This window comes from Ostrinia furnacalis, unplaced genomic scaffold (genome assembly GCF_004193835.3).
Source record: "Ostrinia furnacalis isolate ACB-3 unplaced genomic scaffold, ASM419383v2 OfSCF1172, whole genome shotgun sequence".
Classification (NCBI taxonomy): domain Eukaryota; kingdom Metazoa; phylum Arthropoda; class Insecta; order Lepidoptera; family Crambidae; genus Ostrinia; species Ostrinia furnacalis.
The window spans coordinates 2,238,249-2,265,264 of record NW_021131411.1 but is presented as its reverse complement, the minus strand read 5'-3'; the positions used below and the strand labels follow the sequence as shown (position 1 = coordinate 2,265,264).

General features: G+C 37.1%; 1 protein-coding gene across 1 annotated transcript; it reads right to left on the bottom strand.

The window, feature by feature from the left end:
- Nucleotides 1–4,620: 4,620 nt before the first annotated feature.
- Nucleotides 4,621–25,206, bottom strand: LOC114351770 (lysozyme). Its single transcript, XM_028303089.1, has 5 exons — nt 24,897–25,206; nt 10,720–10,808; nt 9,875–9,935; nt 5,618–5,750; nt 4,621–4,834 (listed from the first exon to the last, which is right to left on the bottom strand). The coding sequence occupies exons 1-5, from the start codon at nt 25,021–25,023 to the stop codon at nt 4,684–4,686; spliced, it is 561 nt and encodes a 186-aa protein (XP_028158890.1). The 5' UTR covers nt 25,024–25,206; the 3' UTR covers nt 4,621–4,683.
- Nucleotides 25,207–27,016: the final 1,810 nt, after the last annotated feature.

The following is a 27,016-nucleotide window of genomic DNA, read 5'->3' as shown; positions in this document are numbered from 1 at the left end:
TGAGTTTAATTAATTATTCTTGTTTGATTTTAAATTAAACAATTGTAATATTACCAATCATCATCATCATAATTTCAGTCATAGGACGTCGACTGCTGAAATGAACTGCTGAAAGGCCTCCCTCAATAATTTTCTTAATGACCGGTTGGTAGCGGCCTGCATACAGCGCCTTCCTGCTACCTTTAAGAGGTCGTCGTGGTTGCTTCTCAGCATATTTATAAACAGTATAGGTTCTACACCACTAAATTTTAATCACCGAAAAAAAAAATTCTGGGTAATGAGATATTGATACTGATCCCATTTGTGCAAAAAAAAGAGTAAAATAAAGTGACTCAAAATATCCTCCTAAAATTGGTAATTTATAGACACACGCGTCGCTAGCACTATTTAAGTACGATAATGTAACACTTATTAGAATTAAAAATGGTCTAAGTTAGCTAAGTATGTAATAATAACACTGGAAGCGTGGTCGAGGCATGAGCAAGACAGACAGATGGATGCAACGTGCGAGCGCGTACGACTACTCTAGCGAGCAGCGGAGTGACAAAGCTGTGACGCGTAAAATACGGACTAACGAAAATTTAATAAAATAATTAACTTCATGAAAACCATTTCTTTTTATTTTGCTTTCAATATTCCACACGTTTCTACATAACCTGTTAAAAATTTTTCGGTGATAAAAATTTAGTGGTGTATAGTGTAGCCCATTAAGACATGCGAATCAGACAATCGATAAATCAAGTGTTTCGTGGATATAAGATTGATGGGTCAATCTGAACAAAACAGGTCTTTGACTGCAATCGCAACTATCGGTCTAGACAAAGTGCACATTTTAATCGCAAACCAGTCGAAAAATTGTCGAAAGGCCTTTTTTTGTATGGAGTTTTGTCGGATTCGATTTTAGATTCGATTTAAAAGTGCGTTTAAGGGGGCTGATGTTAAGTGAGATGCAGTCTAGTATGGTATATACCTGCCCTATAAGTGCCTATTCACTCTCGCCTTCAAGACACCCCGATTATTGATTCGCTAAGTGTGGACAAGGACAATAATACGTAATTTTTTGAGATACCTCTACTTTCTGTGAAACGTGTCCAAATAGAAGTTTAAAGGAACTTGTAAATCCTCAGTAACCCTGTATAAATTGCAAGTGTGTCGCAGACGGAAGACGCAGCTGCATCGTGCGCAACGAGCGCGAATTAACGCTTTACTGGAGCCAAGCGTTGTGCTGCGAGTGTTTAAATTGCTTTAAATATAACATTATAACACCTTTGGAATAACAAGAGCACAGCTTCGTTTGAGCAAGCACGGCGGCATATATTGCTTGTTACTTGAGTTGGAAGATATTGTCAGCCAGCTAAGCTAAATATTATTATGCTTAATGTTATATCTACATACCGAGCCTCTTTATTTCAAAGGAATCATGTCGAGTTATTCAAATTTATGTACCTATGCGAGTCATTTCTACTAGTAGGTACCTACATTAATATAAAGTCTAGATATTAGCACGTCACTAGGTACCTTGTTTAATATACCACGCAATCTTGTATACCCATTCTTATGATACACCATACAAGAATGCATGGTAAATTCAGTGAACTGCTCCTGAATCGAATGTACCCACTACTACTATTTCTATTTATTTATATTAACCGGCAGACAGTGGTGACTGAGTTTGTTGCGGCGCTTCTTCTCAGCACTTGCCAAATGTTGGTCTCGAAAAGATTATGAGACATGTAGAGGCTCCTTAAGAGCATATTATTATGACGATTTGTAAGAACTATTTATTAGTCTAAACAAATAAAGAAATTTTGACTTTTGACTTTTTTGACTTTTTCGACTAATTGTACTTTCTATGACTTTTAAAAACATGTGAAAAGTCATTTAATTTTTAGCGTTAAGAGTTGCATCAAACTAAATAATCGTGGGTTCGATTCCCGCCTTATGCAGTTCGATTTTTTCCAGTTATTTATAATTTTAATTTAGAATGTGAAAACTCAATTACTCATGATGACAGGTCGGCGAAGTCGCGGGCACAGCTCATTATCATTATTTCAGCCACTACTGAACATTAGCCTCCCCCAATGATTTCCATGTTTAATGAACTAGCAAGTTTATGTACAGTCGCAGAATGAAAAGGTTCGTCACCTTAGTGTCGGTTTTCGCTTGCACTAGGTACTGTAAGAGTCAAACCTGCCAACATAACCGTGCAAGAAACAGTGCTGCTAACATTTAAATAAATATGACGTTTGCTAACAAATAAGGTTTTGCTTGTTTATTTTTCTATCCCATCAGTGCAATGCAATGATGACATTGACCAATTGACAATAGTTTTTTTATTTAATAGAAATAATAATGGCAGGTTGAACCAACAAGAAGGTTTTAGTTTATCAATCATAATAATCTTCTTGACAAGATAAATCGTCAAACAACTTTGATCTGAATAATTTTGAACTTTACTGACGAACAGTTAAAGATTATTTTCTCTAACTCGAGATTATTCTGTAACATAGTTTCAAAAGGTAATATGTGCTCGCGATTCGTTGAAGGAATCAATTTGAAAACTGACGAACCTTTTCATTCCGTGACTGTACAAAAATGTTCAGTGTAACTATGGCAAATAAAATTTACAATGATTCAATAAATTTAGTTCATTTTGCATTCTCTAAAGCCCTATAAAACGTTTTTAAAACTTATAACCACAACTACAAACCTCTGATAGTGCTCTTCAACTATCAGCATTCAGCAAAGAAATATCAAACAATACGCGTTCAAAACTAGTTCCGAGTTGGTTCCAAGATATTTCATGTTCTGCTATGCTGCAAATTCTTGCTGAAAATAGACGACATCGAATTATTTTCTTTTTTCAAAAAGTTTTTGGCTCATTTTCTTAATTGCCAGTTGCTCACTTTTAGAATAAAATTGAAGTTAAACCTCCTTGATTTTTTTTATTAATAATAAAAATAAAAGCTGTAGGTACTTCCAACATTTTAAATATTTGTAGCTTCTACATTAATTAATGGTCTGTCAATTAAATACAACTCCAAAATAATGTATTAGGTACCTAGGTACATCACAGTCTGTATGACAGACTCTTTATCGTCAATTTGGTTTATTTTTTTATTGAATATGGATATTAAGTATAATGAATCATTATAATCATTCAGCCATTTGTGTTTCCTTATTTAAGGTGCCTACCTAAATTTTATACAATAAAAGCAAACTATGACGTCATATTTGCTGACTTAATTTTAAAGTTATTTGATTAATTGATTGAGTTTTCAGAACTAGGCTTTTTCAACAGTTATTAATGAATTAATTAAGTAATGAATGAATGCGTGAGACGTCCACCTACAAGGTGGACCGACGACATCGCAAAGGTAGCAGGGAAGCGCTGGACGCAGACCGCTGCCAATCGATCAACATGGAAAGCATTGGGGGAGGCCTATGTTCAGCAGTGGACGTCCTATGGCTGAAATGATGATGATGATGATGATGATGATGATGATGATGATTAATGAATTGAACTACTGACATGGCAAACATAGAAGTTTATAGCATATTAAAAAAGCCGTCTTAAATTTAATGTATTTTTTACTATCTATTATAAAACAGTAATGACAGACAATGATTAATATGAATCTAATTACTATTAGACACCTTCTTACTTGAGCTTAAACTTTAGTTTACCTAACTAATCGCGTTCTTACTTTGTGAGTTTTATCTTGGCTTTTCAATCAATAATTATTTTTTATCTTTTTTTCTATTGCTTACCTGGAAGTATTTAAATATATTTCGGACGCAGGTTGGCCGTAGCACCTAAGGACAATCTAGTCAGGTGGGGATTCTTGGATGGCTTAAACATGGAGTGCAGGTGCGGTTTTGTTCCCCAGTCGATGAAGCACCTGATGTCGTGCCCTGAGTGCCCAAGCAACTGCACTCTAGAGGATTTGATGAGTGCTGCTGACAACGCCACTCTTGTGGCGGAGTTTTGGGCTGACACTGTGTAGGTTTGTTGTTGACACGAAAACAAGAAGAAGAAGAAGATTATCTTTTTTTATAGGACAGGAGTCAAACGAACAGGCGAATCCTGATGGTAAATAATTACCATCACCCTTAAGCAGGGTACACATCTAGCCGCGTAGCATGTACCTAATGTATCAGATACTGTATCAAGTGAGTACATAGGCACGAGCTGCGAGCTGCTCGCGCGTGGTTCGCAGGGAGATCGCAGCGAGCGACCCGCCGAGTGGCGGTATCACTGCGAGCACAAAGGAGGCTCGCAGTAGGATTCAGGAGCTCGCAGCCAGATATGCGATGACCGTGGACGAGCCGTACTCACTTAAAGGTTGCTTACGTTACATGCTACGTTACGTGCTACATGGCAGGTGAATACCCTGCCGTAAGGGCGTTACAGGTGCGTTGCCGGCGTTTAAGATACAAGTACGCTCTCTTCTTGAAAGACGCCCGTATTCACAAACATTACTATGAGATCTCACAATGCGCGTTGACGCACAGGGTGGTACACGAACCAATCACAGAGCTCTATTCAACGCTGTGCGTTCGATTTGCTTCATCATTTGTGAAGACGGGCGTTAATCTGTATAAATTAAATTTATAATATAACAATCAACAATCATAATATTTTAATAGTGTCCATAAAAATACAGTTCTATTTGGCATAATTTATACGACTAGATCTTCCAAAATGGCTCTGTTTTTCAGCATAATAAGTTGCCTTATAGACCTCCTGCGTCTTAATCTGTAGTGTAAGGTGGAATCGCTTAAACGAGCACTTCTCTCAGGACTGCTGCGCGGGGAATTCAAGTCTGGACATCTGGAAGTAAAAGAATCATCATCATCATCATCATCATCATCATCATCATAACCATCACCATCATCATCATCATAACCATCACCATCATCATGATAATTTCAGCTGCTGAACATAGGCCCCAATGATTTCCAGATTTGCCGGTTGGTAGCGGCCTGCATCCAGCGCCTTTCTGCAACCTTTATAAAGTCATCTGTTCACCGGGTGGACGACCCACCAAGATAAAGAATGCTTAATAAGCATTCTATTGGTAACTTGACCTTCATTGGTTGGGTTTATGGTGGTCAAGCTGTAGATCCTGGCTACACAGGAGTTACAAGAGTATACTAGAGATGCAGTAGTGGGAAAGAGAGGTGAGATTAATCACGATAATACACTGAACCGCAAAGAAAAAGGTACCTAGCCAGTTTAGTTAGATACTAGCGGGCGCCCACGACTTCGTGCGCGTGGATACCGTTTTATCCTCTTAGGAATTGAATTTTTCAAAATCCTGTCTTAGTGAGCACCTACGTTCTAAAAGGAACACCTATGCAAAATTTGAGACTTTTGTAGTTTCTGAGATTAGATTTCGTGATGAGTGAGTCAGTCAGTCAGTGACCTTTCGCTTTTATAGAAATAGAAGAAAGATAAAAAGCTTGAATAATTATTTACTTATTTTTTATTTCCCAAAGCTAGGTCGGGTACTTTTAAAGATATTGAAGATTTTATCCTCTTTATCCTCTTCTAATCAACCATTTTTCTTTGCGATCCAGTTAAACAGTTAAAAACAGTTAAATATTAACTTACTTGTAAATCTCTTTGGTGATCATATCGTTGTTCTTGCACCGGGCAGTCCACTGGGTCCAGTACTTGAACCCTTCCATCTGGAAGATGTGGTTAGCGCATCTGGTGGCATCCCTGATGTCGTCATCAAGAAGTGCTTTGGAAAAAAAAACTAAGTTTGAGAACAATGATAAAAAACCTTTCGACTCGGCGTGATCAAATCCCAACTAATATTATAAATGCGAAAGTAACTCTGTCTGTCTGTCTGTCTGTCTGTCTGTCTGTCTGTCTGTCTGTTACGCTTTCCCGCTTAAACCTCGCAACCGATTTTGATGAAATTTGGCATAGAGATAGTTTGAGTCCCGGGAAAGAACATAGGATAGGAGTTTTTATCCCGGTTTTTGAAACAGGGACGCGCGCGATAAAGTTTTTCTGTGACAGACAAAAATCCACGCGGGCGAAGCCGCGGGCGGAAAGCTAGTCATAAATAAATAAATAATGAGGAGATGCGCAGGACAACCAAAGTGACCGACATAGGGCATGTGCCCTATGTAGCTTGCAGAGCTGATGACCAATGGGGCAGAAAAGTTCTCGAGTGGAGACCACGGGCCGGAAGAACACCCGGTGGGTGTTCTTTCTTGTCATTTTTATGTAAATCAAATTACGTGGGTTATACATAATAAGTACCTACCTAAGTAGATACTTTTAAACATTATTATAATGAGTTCTTGGAAATTCACGCGGTTAATAACCAGGCTTTGTAGATAATTGCTTAGGGTTTCTAATCTACAAGCACCTACTTGCGATCAGTGAAAATACTTGAAAATTTTCCATTCAATTAATGCCCGCGACTTCTTACGCGAGAAAAAGGTTTGAATATTTTTTACCGTTTTTACACATACGATTCAGCTTTATACTCGTAGGATTAGTTTAATTCAATAAATAAATAAATCATAAACAAATCATTAGAATATTACAAGAACATCAAAATGTAGTAGTAAAGTAAACCACCACTAAGGGCCACAGCCTGTGGCCCACAGGAGACATTCTAATTTTATTTATCATCGGCGATTTTACGACTGTACGATGCAGTATCGCAATTTCGCAACTTCATGCGTTCGGACGCGGTATCGGAATCAAGCGTTCTAGCGTTCGTGCGACTCTATCGAAGCAGCTGCAGAATTGCGATTTTGCGATTTGATGCATTCGGGCGCTGTATCGTTGCTTTAGCGACTGCTGTCGCTGCATCGAGCTTCCAAAAAGCTACTTTTGGTGTTTTTAAGTGTGCAGTGTTGATGCTTGGTAGCAGTATTCAGCTTCTAAAGAGCGGCCAAGTTGCCGATGGCCAACGCTAAAAGTATTACTAAGTGTGCTGTGGCTCATACATAAAAACGTTTTACAAACACCACCGTGAGTTTAGATTTTTATACATACTCGAATTAAATTAAGCGATTGGATGTGTTAATTTAAAATTGTATCGGATCAAAACCAGACAGCGTAATTCTCATAAAAATGTTTCTTAACTTTCAACCAGTGCTGGAAATCCTGATTTACTCTCCACTTTAATATTTCTACTCGAGTGGTACAGTATAGTGTTGTGCGGGAATAGGTTTTCAATCATTTGTCGATATATCGACATTAATATCATTCAAATTATTCTAAGCTAAAACTCTATTCTTGTTAGATTTCATCTGTTTGCCTCAAGTAATTTGATTCAGTCGATGAAGCACCTGATTTGATGAATGCTGCTGACAATGCCACTCTTGTGGTGGAGTTTTGGGCTGACACTGCGTAGGTTTGTTGTCGACACGAAAAGAAGAAGAAGAAGTAATTTGATTACCAAAAAGACACCTGAAAGCAATTTCTTACCGTTCAAATTACATTATGTTCAAAAATGAAAAATAAACACGAATAGCATCCAATTAGAAACAGCGTTATGTACAAAAATACTTAAGATTGACACACGCATTTAGCTTGCATCTTGTTTTTACAAACAGCCAGAATCGCAAGCAAAACGTGTATGAAGCAATCCAAAGATAGCGGATAAATGGGGGGAGGTTTATGTCCAGCAGTGAACTACCATAGGCAATTAAGCCAACAAGTTCCAGAACTTACCAACCGGTCATTATGGAAAACATTGGGGGATGCCTATGTTCAGCAGTGGACGTCCTGTGGCTGAAATGATGTTCACAAAGTTTTTATTTCGAAAGATTATTGAAAATTATTTAATCGAGCTGTCAATTTTAAAGTTATCGACATACCCCCGGCTCTAGTTACAGAGATAAGGGGTACGTGAGTTGATGATGAACTACGGGTTCTCGATGCTACACTCGCCTTTACTTATCTCTTGTACCTAAGTGCCTATTTCGATATAATACTAGCATTGTATTATTCATCTTGTATCGAAATATTTCCAATACTCGATATGAGGCAGGCCACTTCTACAGATCTAGGAGTAAAGTGCGCTTAGCAGCGAATTCTAAATGCTGTTTGCAAGTCTTGGCATATACCTTGAAATCACACAAGAATTTTCATTAACAACAAATAAAAATAATAATGAGGTTTTCATCGAAAATCAAAAATATGTAGTTAAAAACCATATATCATTTGTAACAAATTAACGATTATTAAAATAAAAGGTCCTAATGAATACATTTTTATTGTTTTGTTAATTCATTCACAAATATTTTATTTTTCTGTTACACTGAATAAACTCTTTCCTTTTTCTATCTTCTTTCCTTATAATGTGATTCCTTCTTAATTATTCGTGTTTATTACCTACACAACCCGATTGAGATAATTGCGCACCTGGTCGCCGTGACGTCACATCGACGCTCTGGTACGGCGGGGAAGTGTGCGGGTTAGTGGGAGGGAGAGAGAATTCCAGCGAGGTGAGCAGTTAGCTTGATCAGTTTGAGTGATTTACTAGCAAAAAATTCATTAAATTAATATATTTGATAACAAATAAATATTTTTTTTCTTTCTTTCTAATTAATTATATTTTCTTATTATAAGGAATACTTTATTAATATATGAAGATAAATGAACTTTAGGATTACTAAACCTAAACGAATAATAAATCAAACGAAACAATCAAAGGCTCAAACCGCCGGCATACAGTAGTGACCGCTTGTAAAACTACGGCTGTAAAACTTGCCTCATAAAACCCAGAGATTGTTTTGTTGTATGTTGCAGTGGAAATGTGGGCTTTGGCGGTTTACGAAATGACTGCGATCACTTAACATCTAGCTGACCCGGCGAACTTCATACCGCCAGTAAAAAGTTGTCTTACCTTAACTAATACAAAACGCAATTTTAATGTCTGAATGAATTTGAGCCTATCTATTCAGGAGACATTTTTTAGAATTTTAACGGTAAAAGAATTTATCAAATCTGTCTAGTAGTTTCAATGCCTTATTTACTTCAAAGGAACAAACAATCAATAATAGTTTAGATAGTGTAAATAAGCTTCATCTGTTTAGAAATTGAATAATGCTGAGTTGCACCACCTAACTTTGACCGTAACTATAACTAACCGGTGTTTTTTATGAAATTTGACAGATTTTTCACTTTTTTTAAAATTAAAAAGCATTAAGTTTAAGCATATCATAGTGATAGGTGCTACTTTTCCACAAAACTGTATGTATAGTCTGATTATGCGCCTGTATTCACAAACGATGCTTGCTTAAGTGAATCAGCAAATAGAGCTCTGTGATTGATTCGTGTGCTATCCTGTGCGTCCACGCGCACTGTGAGACCTCATAGTAATGTTTGTGAATACGGCCAATAGTCAACATCGGAAATGACTGATGTCGCATTTTATCTGCAACGCTTCCATTATTGGATGCAACTCTCTTGTCGAATTAAAGACTTTGTATTTTATCCTAGAAACGACCAAAAAGTTTAAGGATTAGAAAAATGGCTTTTTCTAGAGCTCATTATTTCATTCTTCAACGTTTCTGAGCATCTGCTTAGCTTTTTACCCTTTTTAACGAAGATTTTGCAAGAAATATTATAGGATTACGAGTTTGCTCGTTATGTTTATACAGGGTGAGATTGAAAAAAGATAGTTTCTTTATCTACACTAATATAAAGAGGAGATATTTTTTTGTTTGTTTGTATTGTTTCTGTAGGTTCTGAAAGTACTGGACCGATTTGAAAAATTCTTTCACTATTAGAATCCTAAATTATCCCTGGTGAACATAGGCTACATAATTTTTATTACCGGACGTTCGCCGGGTCAACTAGTTGTTGTGAATCAATCAATACTTTTTTACTTACATTCACATGATACTTTGCAGCCGCCTCCGGGTTTCCCTTCGCGGCACCATTTTTGGGGTATCTATAACAATAAAGTATTTCTTAGTCTTTTTCATACACCTTCTGTTTCCCACAGCTGGGAAAATGTCTTCTCCCAGATCTCTCCCAACATCCATAAGCCTATGTTTACCGGCACTTCTCGTGGTCACAGGTGAAATTTTCAGTTTGGGTCTACAAAATGTTATTTAGTAGAACCATGAATACAACGTGTTAATGAAAAAGCGCAAAACCTGAAATTAGTTTGTTCGGAATCGAGAGTAGAATCGATTCCATTAATAAAAAATTAGGGTCAAATTTTAACCAAAAAAATATTTTAATTACGCCGTGTTTAATCTCTATTATCAGAGGTGAATGAACTATCTACGTGAACTACTAACTTACTCATAGGCGTGCATGCCTTGAAATCAGCGTGTGAAAGGTCAATACGTTTCCAGAAGTGCGTAAAAAAGAGATAACAAGTGCGCGGGGCGAAAACAAAAAGAGTGAATATCTTCATAAATAATCCGCGAAAATTAATTTTAATAATTTACATAATTCTTCTATAATAAAAATAAGTTGGGGTGTCTGAGGTTTTGCGCTTTTTCATTAACACGTTGTATATGAGCTACAGGTGGATCTATCTTTATACAGGCTATTTTACCGTTATAGTTACATAGGTAAACTAATCAGTATTTTATAGTAAGTTTAGTTCAATTTAGTTTCTTATACATTATGTCTGAGAAATGTTGCTCCTTGATTACAAAATACTTTTACGAGTAGTTATGCCCTTTTCCGTCAAATTATTGTATTGTACCTACTTGTCTTACCTGGTAAAGTCCGTAACTCTTCTTTCCACTCGGGGTGACAGTAAACGCCTTTGTGTCTCTGTTGCTCACTTTTTCTATTAAGCATACCCCTGAAACAACGAATAGGACGACATAAGACTCTTTTACCCTTTTTAAGAGAGAGCATTAATGCTGCCAGCATATTCAACCTTAATACGTTGTCATAAGTTCCAAAAACTATTATCTTTCGAAGTTTTTTTGCCCGTGGAAGGGCTAAAAAGTATCAGTGCATCTAATTTAACTGCAATGTCAATTCTATGTATAAAATTGCTAGCGTTTTAAATGAGATAGTAAGTAGTACGAAATAATTTACGTAATAACACTAGAGTACACGCGTGGCCTACTATAGTAGACCAGGGTAACATTTTACGCTATAACTTTGTTTAAACTTGCGCCAGAGAGCTGGCATTCCAGGAAAGCCTCGTTTACTAAATTTTTCAATTAGCCAGTAAAGCTTGGGTTGCTAGCGCCTGCGCACTTTTCTAAAATTGGCCGTCAAAACTGCGCGTCCAGTCAAAAGCCCGAAATCACTCATCAAAAAAATTATGAAAGACTGCAACTAATGGATTTACCACGTTTACTAGGCAGTAGAAAGTGTTGAATACTATGACAGATGAAAAATAAATCATATTTTTCCAGTAAATTTTGTTTTTGTTAACATGGATATCAGAGTGCAAATTTGGCCCAACTACTTTTAAATCTGTTTATAATGTTTGATCCCAAATAGTTATTTAGAGAAACTTTGATTATAAAAGAACTATAATAAACACTTTTATTATTTACATAGTCATTTTATTCATAAATTGCTAACAAACTGATTAACAGTGATTTTAATTTGGCTTACCAGAGTAGGTCGCGCGTGTATTGGTGTAAAAAAGGGGCGCGTATACTGTAGTGTTAATATTATAATATTTAAGTGTTTCCATGAAACTGCAATTGTTATAAAGACTTTAACGGACATATACAAAAAGTCGTTTCAAAACAATCCAAATCTAACTAAATACGTTGTGTGCTGAAAATTCAGTTAACGCGAGTTTGTATTACCCTAAAATCCTAAATTATTATTCTCTTCACTGTCCTAAACATCTATGCTCATCTGAAGATCACTTACAATAGCACGTACCTAACGAAGGTCTTTCGAATCTTTTCACACCTTAAACTAGGCCTAGGCACGTGAACAAAATCCTTAGACGTCTATTTTCGAGAACAAACATAGAAAAGGGAATAAATTCTATTGAAGAGAGTGTCCCCAATACCATAAGATCCAGTAAGTCTATTTCGTACAATAAGTGAAAATTTTTGAGGATGGATGGATTTTTGTTACTCTTTCGCAAAAAAAAACTGCAGAACGGATTTATGGTGAAGAGATAGTTTTAGGCAAAAACATAGGATATTTATTTTGTGAAAGATTGAAACTGTGAAGCTGTAGTAAGGATAGCGAATCCCATTGTAATACGATTTCTAAAATTAAAATAGTATCTGAAAAATTGTTCGAAAAAAGTAGACTTTCTGTGGCTGTAATGATGATGATAATGATCATCTGAGCAATGAAAATGAGTCAACTGAATATTTTAAAATTGATATTTTTGTGAATAGCGTCCTACTAGGTATCCCTTAATGTACCATTAAAATTACATACCGGAGAATCTGTGCGTATCTACCTTATGTTCTTTACAAGTCTCGCCTACTCGCTGATTGCCCAATGTTGTCTTGAAGGTCAAGTTACAGGTACAAGGTTAATCGTAGTACAAGGTCAGGTCAGTCTGACAAGGTCACTGAAGATAAGCTCGGGGGCATTTCATTCATTAAAGTAAGACTGCTTGACGGACTTCGTTGTTCGGGTGCGAGATAGAAAGTAATAAGAAATATAACAACGCGAAAATGTGACGTTCAATATTTTCAGAAACATTGTAATAAAGGCCTGGACTTTAGTTTCGGAGCCAAAGTTGTGTGAGACATAAAATGACGCGCAACATGACGCTCAAGATTTTCAGAAACATCACAAAATCAGCACTCCTGTACTTGGCTTAGTTTCTGTGTACTATGTCGCGTTCGCGCGTGGTTGTCCAACATTGTTAAAATATTTATACTCTTTATATGTTGATTATTTCGTGTCAGTCTTGCTTTTAAAAAAAAAACTTATAGTAAGTTACATCGCGAGATCGATAAAATTAATAATTAAAATAATCCTTGTAAGAAAAGTCTTAAAATTTTGAAGATATAAAATTGTCGTTGTTGTAAAATTTATCTTTGAACAGATAAGCCATCTCAGTTCTCTTAATTTTTAATTATTCTAAGAAATAAACATACGAACAAAAAAGACAAATCTTTTTGTAATGGCATTGGATCACTGTTTATCTTTTTTGCGACTGATTCTAGCGAACATTTGGATTTATGTGTGATCTTTTTGCTTTAGTTAGTAAATTGGTTTAGAGTAAAACCTGTTGCACAGCTGGAGATAGCTGTGTGAAAAAGACAGTTCCATACAAATTAACAGCCATACATACAACGTGAAACATGGCGCAAGTACACTACGCGGGAAATAGGCCGAGAAGTCATAGTGTGAACACCAGCTCGGTTACTTTCTGCTTCCCCCACCCATGCGTCGCCCATACTATTCTATATTTTGATACTAGATACTCAAATTGATACCACCACCTACAAGGTGGACCGACGACATCGTATAGGTAGCAGGGAAGCGCTGGACGCAGGCCGCTACCAATCGATCAACATGGAAAGCATTGGGGGAGGCCTATGTTCAGCAGTGGACGTCCTATGGCTGAGTTGATGATGATGATGATGACTCAAATTGATTCAAGCCTTATCAAGGAATATCATTCATAACTAATCTGACATACGAGAATTGAACCCATTAAGTACATCCAGGAAAACTTTTTAACTACCTACTTATTCGTCGCTATGGATACCTAAAATAAAAAAAGTATTGATATAATCATGGACCTATAAAAAAAGGCGGACGGAACTCGCGCTACAACAAAACTGTGACGCAAAATTTTGGCGTTTGTCTATTGTGTGAGTGAATTTAGGGATGCCATGTTAGCCAAAACATTTTACCCATTTATTTTAAGAAAAACATAGATCGGCAGATGTTACTTGGAAATGTAGACAGAATTATTCCGTGCCATTTTAAAAGGATGAAAGGTGTATGCGTTGAGGTAGGCGCGAAATTTTCAATGTTCAAATTTTCTTACATTGTTTGCAAGTCAGTGTGTCAGGGTATGTACATAATGTTGATCAAAAATAATTCACGCAGTTACAAATTACGAATCTTGTGTACATTATAATCATAATCTTATGCATCATCAATATATTATTATTATCTCTGATAGATTTTTTTTAACATACAACCTGACACTGACTTGCAATCAATGTAAGAAAATTTGAATTTCGCAGTTCCACATTTTTGGGAAGGATCAAATTTGCCTATGAAAATATATCCCATTAAAACACAATAATTATGATAAATTATTTTATTTCCATAGTATGCGTAATACATAACTAAAAAGTCCTAAAATCATTATTAATTTCCCATATTTCGGGTAATTTTCCCACGTAAATAACTGAGAACACTGGTCTTTGACGTATTATTTTTTCGAGTGAATGACGTTTGATTTCAATTAATTTCAATATTTTAATGTCGGGAAATAAGTGATTGGATTATTATTTTACCTGTGAAATGTGATTCCTTAATTTTTGTTTGTTCGAACAGAACGGTTTTTACACAATTTCATCACACAAGACATGTCGTATTCGTGTTGTTTTTTCGCTGCTTAAATGTGTCAACTGTGTGAAGTTTGCTCTCGAACTGGTGTAACAGGGTGTGAATGTGTGCGTGCCGGCCTGTACGTACAGGCAAGCTGGTGTATCCTAATGTCACAGTATTTTGTTGATGAGACTCCGTCCGACTTTTTTTATAGGTCCATGGATATAATGGTGACATATCGATGTTTGATTAGTTTTTGATATTCACACACACTAGTTCATGAGCAAAATTTTTCTTAATTTATGTTATTATCAACTCTATTTACAAACTCGGCTCGCAACGAATCTTGTCCAAGGTATGGCTTTAGAAAATTACTTGTACCAACATTGGTTCCAATGTTATTTCCTAGAACCAAACGTTGGACGAAATGTGTAGGGATTGGGACCAACATTGGCTCTATAAAGCCGGCTCTATGGACGATGATGATGAGCGAGAAGTAGAATAAGAAGGCACTTGTAACTTGAGTGTTGGCAAAAATGTTGGAATTACGGTAAAAAAAGACGAAACGAATGCTCAATTGAACTCTTCTGTGTACAAAGGACACTTCATTATCTGTTTCAACTGTACTGAACTCAACGCCACAGCATAAAGTGAACCGCCAGCGCATGATTTTTGTGAGTATTTTTAGATTTCAGTCATGTACCCATTTTTTTTCTTTTCTTTTCTAGAACACAATCAAATCTATGTAAGACCACTTATGTACCTGGAAATACGCAAAGAAAGAAATTTGATTGTGATTTTTTGATTTTTGATTTTTCTTAATTGTGAATAGAACAGTCTTGCTTGTATTTTGTGTTCCTCGAGTATTTTATTTGCACAAATTTAACCCTTAAATTGACACTCATTGAACCCTTGCTTCAAAAATGGTCAAATTTGTGATTTAGGTATTGTTTTGATAGATTAATAAAAAAATATTTACTTTTTGAAAAAATTTCAATTAGTATAGAAGTTATGACATGTCACTCAAAACAGACATTGCCGATTATTTAGCATTACAACCATGTCACTTAGGGTGGACATTGCCAGTTTAGAAAAACAAACGTAAAACAAATTTTCTTAATAACAATACAGGAATACCTGATAATCATCCTCTGGCTAATCCAGCGGCTTTTGCAATCCATCTGGACTATTTACTGTTGATTTTACATAAATGTATCAAAAAATACCCTGACATATAAAAACAGAAACTGACTGCCTGATTTATCAACGTAAATCCCAAACCGGTGGGTATAAAGACACAAAGTTTGGCATTTAGGTTCCTTATTAGGGTCTAGGGGTGTTATCAGAAAGGATTTTTCCAAAATTACCCCCTAAGGGGGTGAAATGGGGGTCCAAAGTTTGTAGGGCGAAACAAAATTAGTTACACTATTTAATTCGAAACTTCACAGGATACATTCCTATCGATAAATGAATAAACACGTGTTTCAGGTTATTTCAGAATTCAACCCCTAAAAGGGGAAAATTGGGTAAAAATGTCTAAAAATCAACATGAGTATTTATTACTGATACATGGCATTGTCCGTTTTAAGTGACATAACATTTGTAACCTTGAAATGAATGGAAAAAAATCGATATTTTTTTACAGTTTTGGCAATAACCGTCAGTTTTATTCGTTAATATTCTAAAATAAATAAATAAAGCACAAGAACAAGTGTAATACCTACAGTATTGCCACATTTATCAAGAGTGAAAACTTGACATTACTGTTGCATTTATTCAACTGTCTTTATTTTTAAAATTCGCGGCTTTTTATTGAACTACAGTCCCGTGTTTCACATAAAATATCATGCTTTTTATAAAAGATCCCTTGAAAGTCGATAAATTGCTTTAATTTAGATTCTGTAAGCAATTATTTGACATGTTTGAATTATTTAAAACGGACAAAAACAATTTAAGGTAAACTCGAAAACCCTGTAGGGGTTATGCTAGAAACGTCCATAACAATATACGTGTACAAAGTGACGTTATAATAAGTTGTTCAGAAAATTCTAGTGGGCTAGGGAATTCAAAGTACCTGCCGACGCTCCAATCGCCAACCTATTATTTATACAGTTGGGCGAATTATGTATTACGTTAGTGAATTAAGATCGAAAATTGTTAATGTGTGTCGTATGGAACATAAGAGTCTTTCAGCGACTTGGCCTACTTTTAGCTTAGTCCACGGAAAACTGGGCCCACCTTCAATGTTTTATTCATAAATTAAACACCAAACCATCAAAAATCTACTCTAGAATCTTAGAGGGCCCAGTTTCTGAAAGAAAAAATATTCAAAAATTCAAGCCGTAGACCTGGTTCGTGGACCAAGCTAAAATTCCCATTCACTGGAATACTCATAAAAAATGAGTAGGCTGTTTTAGCTGAGCTTGGCGTGGCCTCATAAACAATGCTCACAAGGACGTATTCAGTACACGTACAGCAAAAAACTTGGGTGCTGCCCAATCAACAGATTTGTTTCCCACGATAACTCGTACAAGGAAAAAGTGTAGTTTCCCCCTCTCATTGTACAGACAAGCACGTCAGGCAAAATAAATATTACTTTTACATTGTCAAGTCCCACCCCGATCGAAAAGAAACTCAAAGTTGCACAGCATTGGGCTATGCTCGGTGTTTCTTTACGAGATCGAATCAGAAATGAAGAGATCTGTATACGAACTAAAGACGCTGTCTTAGCCCGACGGATTAGCAAGCTGAAGTGGCAATGGGCAGGGTACATAGTACGCCGATGGGGCAGCAAGGTTCTGGAGTGTAGGCTATGTACCGGAAAACGCAGTGTGAGACGTCCACCCACAAGGTGGACCGACGACCTCATAAAGGTAGCAGGAAGGTGCTGGATGCAAACCAACCGTGCGATGTGGAAGTCATAGGGGGATGCCATGTTCAGCAGTAGACGACAAACGTCCTGTGGCTGAAATGATGAATCCGATCAAACTAACTGCGCATATCACTGGAATGAGACTCTTCCTCCCACCACAGAATAAGTAATAGTACAGGTACAGAAGGATTACTCCGCAAGACGATTTAAATAAATGCGAGTCTTGCTGCGACGCGATACAGTGGAATTCAGCTCGCACAGCACTACGTACCTACAATTTTATTCACCTACAAGTTTTGTCTCTTTCTACCGCGTGCCTCTGAACTCTTCTTACGCTGTTAGGGTTGCTGTCTAGTGAAAAAAATAATTAATCTACTTACATGTCATGAGGTACGTACCTCATGACACGTATGTATGTAAGTACGCATTCATTATGGAAAACCTTGGGAGAGGCCTTTGTCCAGCAGTGGACGTCATTTGGCTGAAACGAACGAACACATTCTGAGCAGTAGTCATGGTAGGTTAGGTTCCTATACTATCCTAAGAATTATTGAATACCTACATGGCCAACATACCTTTCAGCATCTTTGGGAAGCGAAAAAAAAAGATAAATCCGGTAGATTTCTTTTCGAATTTAAACACCCGAACGCCGCATAATATTTCTTTCTCTTTATGTCCATTTTTAATTAGGTACTACAACGCACGCCAGCGTCCTGACGAGCGCGCGCGTGACACTCGACTGATATAATACCCGCCGGCGGGGCGCTTCGCTGTAGGTAATTATCGGATGTACCGCGCGGAGTGAGCCAGGCCTGCTCCCACTTACCCGCACACCTCCTGCGTTCGCCCTGTCCGTACTAGAGCGTCGATGTGACGTCATGGCTGACAGGTGCGCAGTAAACCCGACCGGGTTGTACAAAATAATTACTAAACTATTCGCAACAAAATAATATACACAGCTCGTAGAGCTGATGGCCTTAGTGCCGACAACAGCCACAAGACGCGGTATGGGCAGGCTCCCCACTAGGTGCACCGACGATCTGGTGAAGGTCGCGAGAATACCTGGATGCGGGCACCGCAGGACCGGTCTATGCATTTTCATTGGACAATTGCTCATCATAGCTCCATAAACTCCTTAAGAGCATTTGACGATTTGTAAGTACTAATTTAATTAGTCTACACAATAAAGATAATTTTGATTTTGTGGTTTGGCTTGATTATGCTGTCTGTACAGTAGTTTTTTATTTGTGTAAATCCCAAAGCGATGGCATGAGCTAAGTTATTAAACGATCGTGGTAAGATAAGCTTCTTATCTCTGTACTAGTTTAGTATTGCTTTGTAACTTGACAATATAAAAGTAAGTAACTAGTTATTTTTGGTTTCTCTTATCGTTATGTAAGTTAATGAACTGTAGTTGTAGATTTGGAGTTCTTCATACATTTTGGATGTCAGCGCTGACGGTCAGCGTGCGTCAGCGTGACTCTAAGACTGGTTTTAGAGTCACGCTGACGCACGTTGACTGTCAGCGCTGACAGCCAAAATATATGAAGCGTCGGCGCCGAGCGATCAGCGTCACTCAGGAATGTTCCATTCAATTACATACATATTAAGGCTTGGTATTTCTGCTAAAGTAGGTATTTCGCGCTGTCAAAATCTGCGCGCGCAATACTTCGCCGAAGACAGCGCGCCAAAGAGCTCTCGCGTCTACACAGTATAGAAATACGCAGTTGGTTAGGTTAGGTTGACTTCCTTCCGTTCAAGCGTCACACTCACAGCACTTTCTAATACAAATCATATCCAAGTGATACAAATTAAAACAACTTTGAACATTTTTGGGAATATATTTTAGAATCGAATAAATATAGAATATAACTGCCAAAGTAAACACGGTTCAAAGAGGCGTGGCGTGACCCGACCTTCCGGAAGTTCCGCGCCGGCGATTGGAAAAACATTTTATGATCAGTTACTCGTAGTAGCGATTATTTAGAGCTTGGATAAAATAAATTATAGTTGTTGCAATTCACAAAGCTTTGCATGTAGTTAATTACATTAATCAGTACACGCATCAATTTTGTTCAGTCTTTTTGTTTATTAATAAATAAAAATATCATACTAAAATTGCATACATATTTGTTTCTATTGTTCTGGGTGTTTTATTTCCATAATTTATGTATAACGTATGTACGGGGCTCTGTATCGAAAATCACTATGAGCAACGAGCATCACACACGGTTACCTGGAGTGTATTACTGCAGCAAAATTTTTATAAATGTTGTGCTTTAGAGAGTCGAGAGTATAGCAGATAATTAGTCCATCGTGAGCAGAAATTTGTCCACTAATAGCAAAATTCGTTCAAATTATAGTTCTAAAGTTATTAGGAAAACACAGATTTTGCTGGGGTAACGTTTCAAACATTACCCTGGCAAAATTTTTTTTGAAAGTCTTTCTATCCCGGAACCAAATTAATACATGGATAGATAGCTCTTGTTGCGTAGTAATTTGTCCACGAATACCAAATTTTGTTCGTGTTCCGGTTCTTAAGTTATTTAGAATTTTGCTGGGGTAATGTTTTGTGATGTCCCAAATGGCTCAACGCAGAAGTTTGAAAAAAATACCAATGATAGACCTTGATATGTCCAAATTAGTTCAAACATTAGTCATTGATTTGAATGATAAACACCAGTGTAATTAAAAGATTTCAGAAAATCAGATAAAACGGATTTGTGAGTAAACCAGTACTCTTACAATCGAATAAAAAGGTGTAGCATGTACCCTTGGTACACCTTTATAACCACAGTATGTTTTTGGCTAAAAGATTCTTCTATCTTGCAGTTTAAACTTTTATTACAGACCTCAGACAGTATTTTTGGAAAACTTTTACGCATGGTGGAGGAAGGGACGCTCTAGAGCAGTGGTTCTTAACCGGTGGTCCGCGGACCACTGTTGGTCCCTGGAGGCATTCCAAGTGGTCCACGATGTGCACTTGCACACGTTGGTCAAAACCACTTTTAACTGATTTTTGCAGTCAAACTGGTTTTGGCCGATTATGAGGTGGTCCCTGACAAGACAGAAATTTGGTAAAATGGTCCCTCACGACTTAAAGGTTAAGAACCACTGCTCTAGAGACTCAAAACTACAAGGATACACATGAACTCTACTCCATTACGCATGGTGGAGGAAGGGACGCTCTAGACACACAAGTCTACAAGGAGTCACATCAACTCCAGTTTTAAATCCGTTGATATCTGCTGCATCTGCCATCTTTTTGGTTAGAATATTCTTCCATCTTGCAGCGTAGACCTTTAGCTACAGACCTTAGACAGTATTTTTGTAAAAATTCTTACGCAGGGTGGAGGAAGGGACGCTCTAGACACTCAAGTCTACAAGGAGTCTCATAATTTTAACTCATTAGTTTTGTCTCATATTTGAGGAATGTAATATGTATCATGAGTAGAGTCTTCGTTTAAAAGGATGCGAACGATTTAAATTTCAATAGGTAGACAAAATTGATAATTCTTAATTATCAAAAATTTAAGCTTTCTCCAGTAACACTGATATTATTATACTGTGACTCATCAAAGTCATCATTGTCAAAAATATTGACAAATCGCGAACTGTCACGGCCAAAAAACTGACACACGTCCGTCCTCCGCTCAGATCATAGAAAGAGAATAGATATGAAGTCGCGCGTAACTACAACGAGAACCAGTGTCCCCACATTTCCCCCACCACAGCTCCCACACACACATTCAACTGTGTAAAAACAAAGCGACTGAGAGTCTACGACAACATGTGCAACCGGCTTAAAAGTGCTGTGATTGGCCAGAATGGCCGCGTGACGTGACGCACACTTTGAAAACGCTAGTGAGAGAACACAGATAAAATGGAGTCGACAAGATATCGATACTTTAAATCGCTAGGGGCAAGGCTCGAAACTGATTTCACAAAATTCTTATGTATGAAAACCTTTTTATTATTATACGTTATTATTAACTACCATCACGCATTTACTTTTTAATTATGGCGATCGCANTTATAACCACAGTATGTTTTTGGCTAAAAGATTCTTCTATCTTGCAGTTTAAACTTTTATTACAGACCTCAGACAGTATTTTTGGAAAACTTTTACGCATGGTGGAGGAAGGGACGCTCTAGAGCAGTGGTTCTTAACCGGTGGTCCGCGGACCACTGTGGTCCCTGGAGGCATTCCAAGTGGTCCACGATGTGCACTTGCACACGTTGGTCAAAACCACTTTTAACTGATTTTTGCAGTCAAACTGGTTTTGGCCGATTATGAGGTGGTCCCTGACAAGACAGAAATTTGGTAAAATGGTCCCTCACGACTTAAAGGTTAAGAACCACTGCTCTAGAGACTCAAAACTACAAGGATACACATGAACTCTACTCCATTACGCATGGTGGAGGAAGGGACGCTCTAGACACACAAGTCTACAAGGAGTCACATCAACTCCAGTTTTAAATCCGTTGATATCTGCTGCATCTGCCATCTTTTTGGTTAGAATATTCTTCCATCTTGCAGCGTAGACCTTTAGCTACAGACCTTAGACAGTATTTTTGTAAAAATTCTTACGCAGGGTGGAGGAAGGGACGCTCTAGACACTCAAGTCTACAAGGAGTCTCATAATTTTAACTCATTAGTTTTGTCTCATATTTGAGGAATGTAATATGTATCATGAGTAGAGTCTTCGTTTAAAAGGATGCGAACGATTTAAATTTCAATAGGTAGACAAAATTGATAATTCTTAATTATCAAAAATTTAAGCTTTCTCCAGTAACACTGATATTATTATACTGTGACTCATCAAAGTCATCATTGTCAAAAATATTGACAAATCGCGAACTGTCACGGCCAAAAAACTGACACGCGTCCGTCCTCCGTAAGCGCCACCGCGCGACTGATTGAGATTGTCCAAGCCGTCATGGACGATTTTTTCCACATTTTTTAACATAGTAACTAAATAAGACGCAATATAAAAATTTCATCCGTTAAAAGCCCTCAAGTTATTTCTGAACTTTAGTTTAGTAAAAGATTTAGAATCTAGTGGATATCGGAAGAAATTAAATACATTGCGCAGTAGTTGAGCATGACATAAAGTGGTTGCTATAAACTAAATCGTCAATGTACAAGTGTGTTAGAGTTTTTATCACCACTGATTTCGATATCGCAGTAACTGTTACGGCACTGAATTCGTTCGTAAACATGTTTAGTTTTTTTTATTTATAAGCAAAATACCAATGGATGTGTAATACTTACATGTAGTAAATGACTCCATTGTTCCTGTAGTTCTTCGTTTCACTTGTTTTATTGCAAGTAACGACGCATTATCCAAAATATCGGAGAACATATCCTTAGTACGACTGAATCGCGACTAACCTAGCTACGCGGCCGATGTTCGTTTCTGGGCATATCGCGGAGACACGCGCCACGCCCCCGTTTCACATCTATTCCCTTCTATGATCTGAGGTCCTCCGTAAGCGCTACCGCGCGACTGATTGAGATTGTCCAAGCCGTCATGGACGATTTTTTCCACATTTTTTAACATTGTAACTAAATAAGACGCAATATAAAAATTTCATCCGTTAAAAGCCCTCAAGTTATTTCTGAACTTTAGTTTAGTAAATGATTTAGAATCTCAAATCGCTTATTTTAAAAATAAAACCATAAATAGAAAACGAATAGAGGTAACTTTGGGAATTTATTCTATCGAGTCAACTTCATCAAATCGTGTTTCCATCCATTAATAGCCCTAGAAAATATCCTCAACTATGCCCAATAAAAATCTTAGCCTTGAATTTTACTGTTTAGTACCTCAAAAATGAAAAATGAAAACCTCATTTTCGCCATTTTCTCTGCTACCCGGCCTTAAACTGTCAGCGCCGACGATCAGCGAGCGGTCAGCGCGATTCTAAAACCCGCCTAAAACCAGCCTAAGCCACTTTAGGCTTTTCAAATTGCTCAATAAGATGGACTATTTTAACGTACCTTCCGTAGGAAATTCAATAATAGGATGAAGTACAAATTCAACAAAGACACACATTTATAATATTCGTATGCAATATTGTACAAATCTATGCATCATCATCGTCATTTCAGCCATATGACGTCCACTGCTGAACATAGGCCTATGATTCCCATAATGACCGGTTGGTAGCCGGCATCCAGCGCCTTCCTACCTTTATGAGGTCGTCAGTGCAAATCTGCAATTACCAACTATGATTTCCCATTTGGTCAGAGTAATTAATTTTAAAATATATAGATATCTCTATCTCACATTCTACTATTGTGAGATATGAATAAATTATAATGTTTGTATAGTCGACAGCACATCAAGCTATACATTTTCGTTGCAATGTCGCTCCTATCGCAACTACGTAAGATACCACAGTGTTTACGTTGACGTGCTGTTGACCGTACATGTTTTGTCCCCACAAGGACTCGAATCTGAGACTCCAATCATACCAGTGCACTACCACGTTAATAGAGTTCGTGCTTCAAAATAGGGTTGCCAGTATCGATCAACATTACTCATGAATTAACCATTCCTCAGTTTAATGTCGCAATAACTTTCTAGAAAATAGTTCATTATTATGTTACATTTCATAGCAATTCCTATTATTAAGAGCCATTACTTACAAATGCACATGAAAAGCCTATTAAAGTCAGTTTAAAATGGAATAACATTTTAAAATAGAGGTAATGTTCGACAATGTTGCATAAATTTATTTATGTTATGTTGCTTTCCCCATTTTTTTTTACTTCGACCCCGTTTTGCCAACCTCGCCGTAAAAACCATCCTTGGACGAACATATAAAAAAAGAATTGGTAAAATTGGTCCAGGCATTGTTGAGTTATGCGCTTACCAACACACTTTACTATTCATTTTAATATTATAGAAATAAGCCAATTTTAATAAGGTAATCAAGGTATAAACAGTTTAATCCCCACTAGTTGTGCCCGTGACTTCGTCCCGACGATCTATCACAAAAGACTTGTCTTATCGTATGATACGCATACATACATGCATACGCATGTCCTATGTTTTTCCTGTGGTCTCAAACTAATTTTATGCCAATATTTATCTAAAAAATGTTTCCTGAAATATTAAAACCTCCTATGTATATTCCAACCCCACAAACTTTTTTATCTATACTAATATTATAAATGAGAAAGTAGCTCTGTCTGTCTGTCTGTCTGTCATGCTTTCACGCCTAAACTACTAAACCGATTTTGATGAAATTTAGCAATGAGACAGTTTGAGTCCCGGGAAAGGACTTAGGATAGTTTTTATCCCGGTTTTTGAAACAGGGACGCGCGCGATAAAGTTTTTCTGTGACAGACAAAATTTCACGCGGGCGAAGCCGCGGGCGGAAAGCTAGTTAAAGATAAATTAGGACAAAAAGAATATTATTGCCAAACACGTTAAAGTAAATGCAGACGGCGTGGTATAGCTATAAATAGCTCTTTATCAACATTAAATATAAACATCACAAGAATCGAGGAAAAATAACGCAAAGAATGTATTTAATTAAGAATAAACTTACAATTCCCCAAGAAAGTTTTCTCAATGATACGTGTCTTCAACAACTCCATTGCCAGCTGACATCTTGTGAATTTTCTCCCTTCACTTAGCACCATTACAGCCAAAACAATTAACACTTTGATTCTCATTGTTTTGTGCAAATATTTACAAGCGTTTGACTCAAAAAGAGAAATAGAACTAATCGTACGCCATCACACATGTCTTAACCAGTAAGTGGCGATAAAATATTAGATAAGTATACAAGTACTCTAAATCACATTATTATCTTTAAGATAAATTATATACACCTTTGCACTGCGGCACATCCGATAGTTTACTGTGGGAAAAACAACTGAGATTATGTGTATACATATTATGTATATTAGAGTAATTGAACAGGTTTGCGTCAATATAGGTAGTTATTTATAGATAGTTTCTTTAAAGCCGGTAAACTGTCAGCTAAAATTACTATAGGGTTTTTCTGCCAGTTAACATTAATGAGTACAAATTGTAACAAATATTAAGCAGTACAAATTACTTTAATTTTTAGTTTTTGTTGATTGTTAATTAATGAATTGTTGAACAATGTAAGTGATGGCACAACAGACTATTTTTTTATTGCAAAATTGCCTCAATCACTATTAGCTACTTTAGGTGCCTCAATGTTTAGGTGGATATACTATACTTACCTACTGTCTTTAAGTAGTTATCTACAATTATGTAATCGCTTCACAGCTGTTTAAGAGTCATTATAATTTATTAATATGAAGATAGTTTTTCCCACGAAAATAATGCCTGCTAATGGTTTGGATTATTAATAACTTTTTTTTTTATCCACAACGAGGAAGCTCATGGCCTGTATCTCACCTGATGGTAAGTGACGATCAGGCCGAAGGTGGAAGCGAGCTTCACCCGGAATCCTCAACCACGGAGGAACTGGCTATCTTACCTCTAACTGCCGGAACACAACAATGATGTTAACATTGTTGTTATGGCGACAGACTTAGGTAAGATGGTGGTAGCTAGCCAGGCGGACTTAGAACAAGCCCTACCACCAACCAAACCGAACAGAAAAATCTGCCCCCACTGGGAATCGAACCCGGGACCTCTGCGTCTGAAGCAGGTGGTCTAACCACTAGACCACAGAGGCGGTTAAAACTCATTAGATACTAAAAATAGTACTTGTTACATTTTTGGGTCTCACGCCTAAAAATTCTTTAAGAAATTGTTTGTGTTGATTGAATCGTCCATTTAATTCCTTTCAGCTAAATGACGTCCGCTGTTGGACAAAGGATTCTCCCAAGGATTTTCATAACTGCGCTGCCCGCATTCAGGTTATTCCAGCGGCTTTCACCAGATCGTCGGTCCACCTAATGGGGGGCCTGCCCACGCTATGTCTTAAGACGTAGATTGAGACGACATTTCAAGGATTGGATGGATTGGACTGTAAATTGATTTTTTTATAATATGATTAAAAAATAATGTACTAAAGAATTTGCTGGAAAATAATCGACTCGAATATTCAAGGAAAAAATCACAATTTAGGCAAAAAGACCTAAAAGTAAATAACTTTAATCTCTGCCCTGTCGATGCTTCTGATCCAGGGTTTAGCTCCAAGTCGAGCTGGATCTATCGCTAGATTTATTACCTGAGACCTTGCTTATCACTGAGATACACTCTTAGGTAGCTTAATCTATTTCGATAGTGTGGAGAGAAAATATTGAAGTTAATTATGTTCATATACCTAGGCTAACAATAGCAGAGTAAATACAAATGAGTAGGTCATCTTCATAGAAACGCCCGAGCGCGGTTTGTATAATGTGAGCGCGGTTTGTGTAAAATTTTGTCAGTTTCAGACAAAATTTAGCGTGGATTAGCGGTGAAGTGCGTTTATTGCGCTGCTTCTTCTCAGCACTGGCCCATTTATTGTCCCGAAGCAGTGGTAGGGTTAATACTGGGACGTGTAAAGTGCTTTTTAAAGCCTATTTGCAAAAATAAATGAGTTTTTTATGAGTTTTAAATCTCTGATTCCCAATAATTATAACAATATGCACGGAATTTTCAATCTGTAATGAGTGAACTACTGGAATTATTTAAATATGTATACTCAAAAAGTACTTGCCACTTAACGTTTCACTGAGT

What these genes read in the sequence shown, in the direction of transcription:
- LOC114351770 (XM_028303089.1), bottom strand. Translation starts at nt 25,023, where the DNA reads ATGAGAATCAAAGTGTTAATTGTTTTGGCTGTAATGGTGCTAAGTGAA. An exon ending in AGAGTTACGGACTTTACCAG is followed by an intron (nt 9,936 to 10,719) that starts GTAAGACAAGTA and finishes TTATTGTTATAG; the next exon opens with ATACCCCAAAAATGGTGCCG. An exon ending in CTGCAAAGTATCATGTGAAT is followed by an intron (nt 5,751 to 9,874) that starts GTAAGTAAAAAA and finishes TTTTTTCCAAAG; the next exon opens with CACTTCTTGATGACGACATC.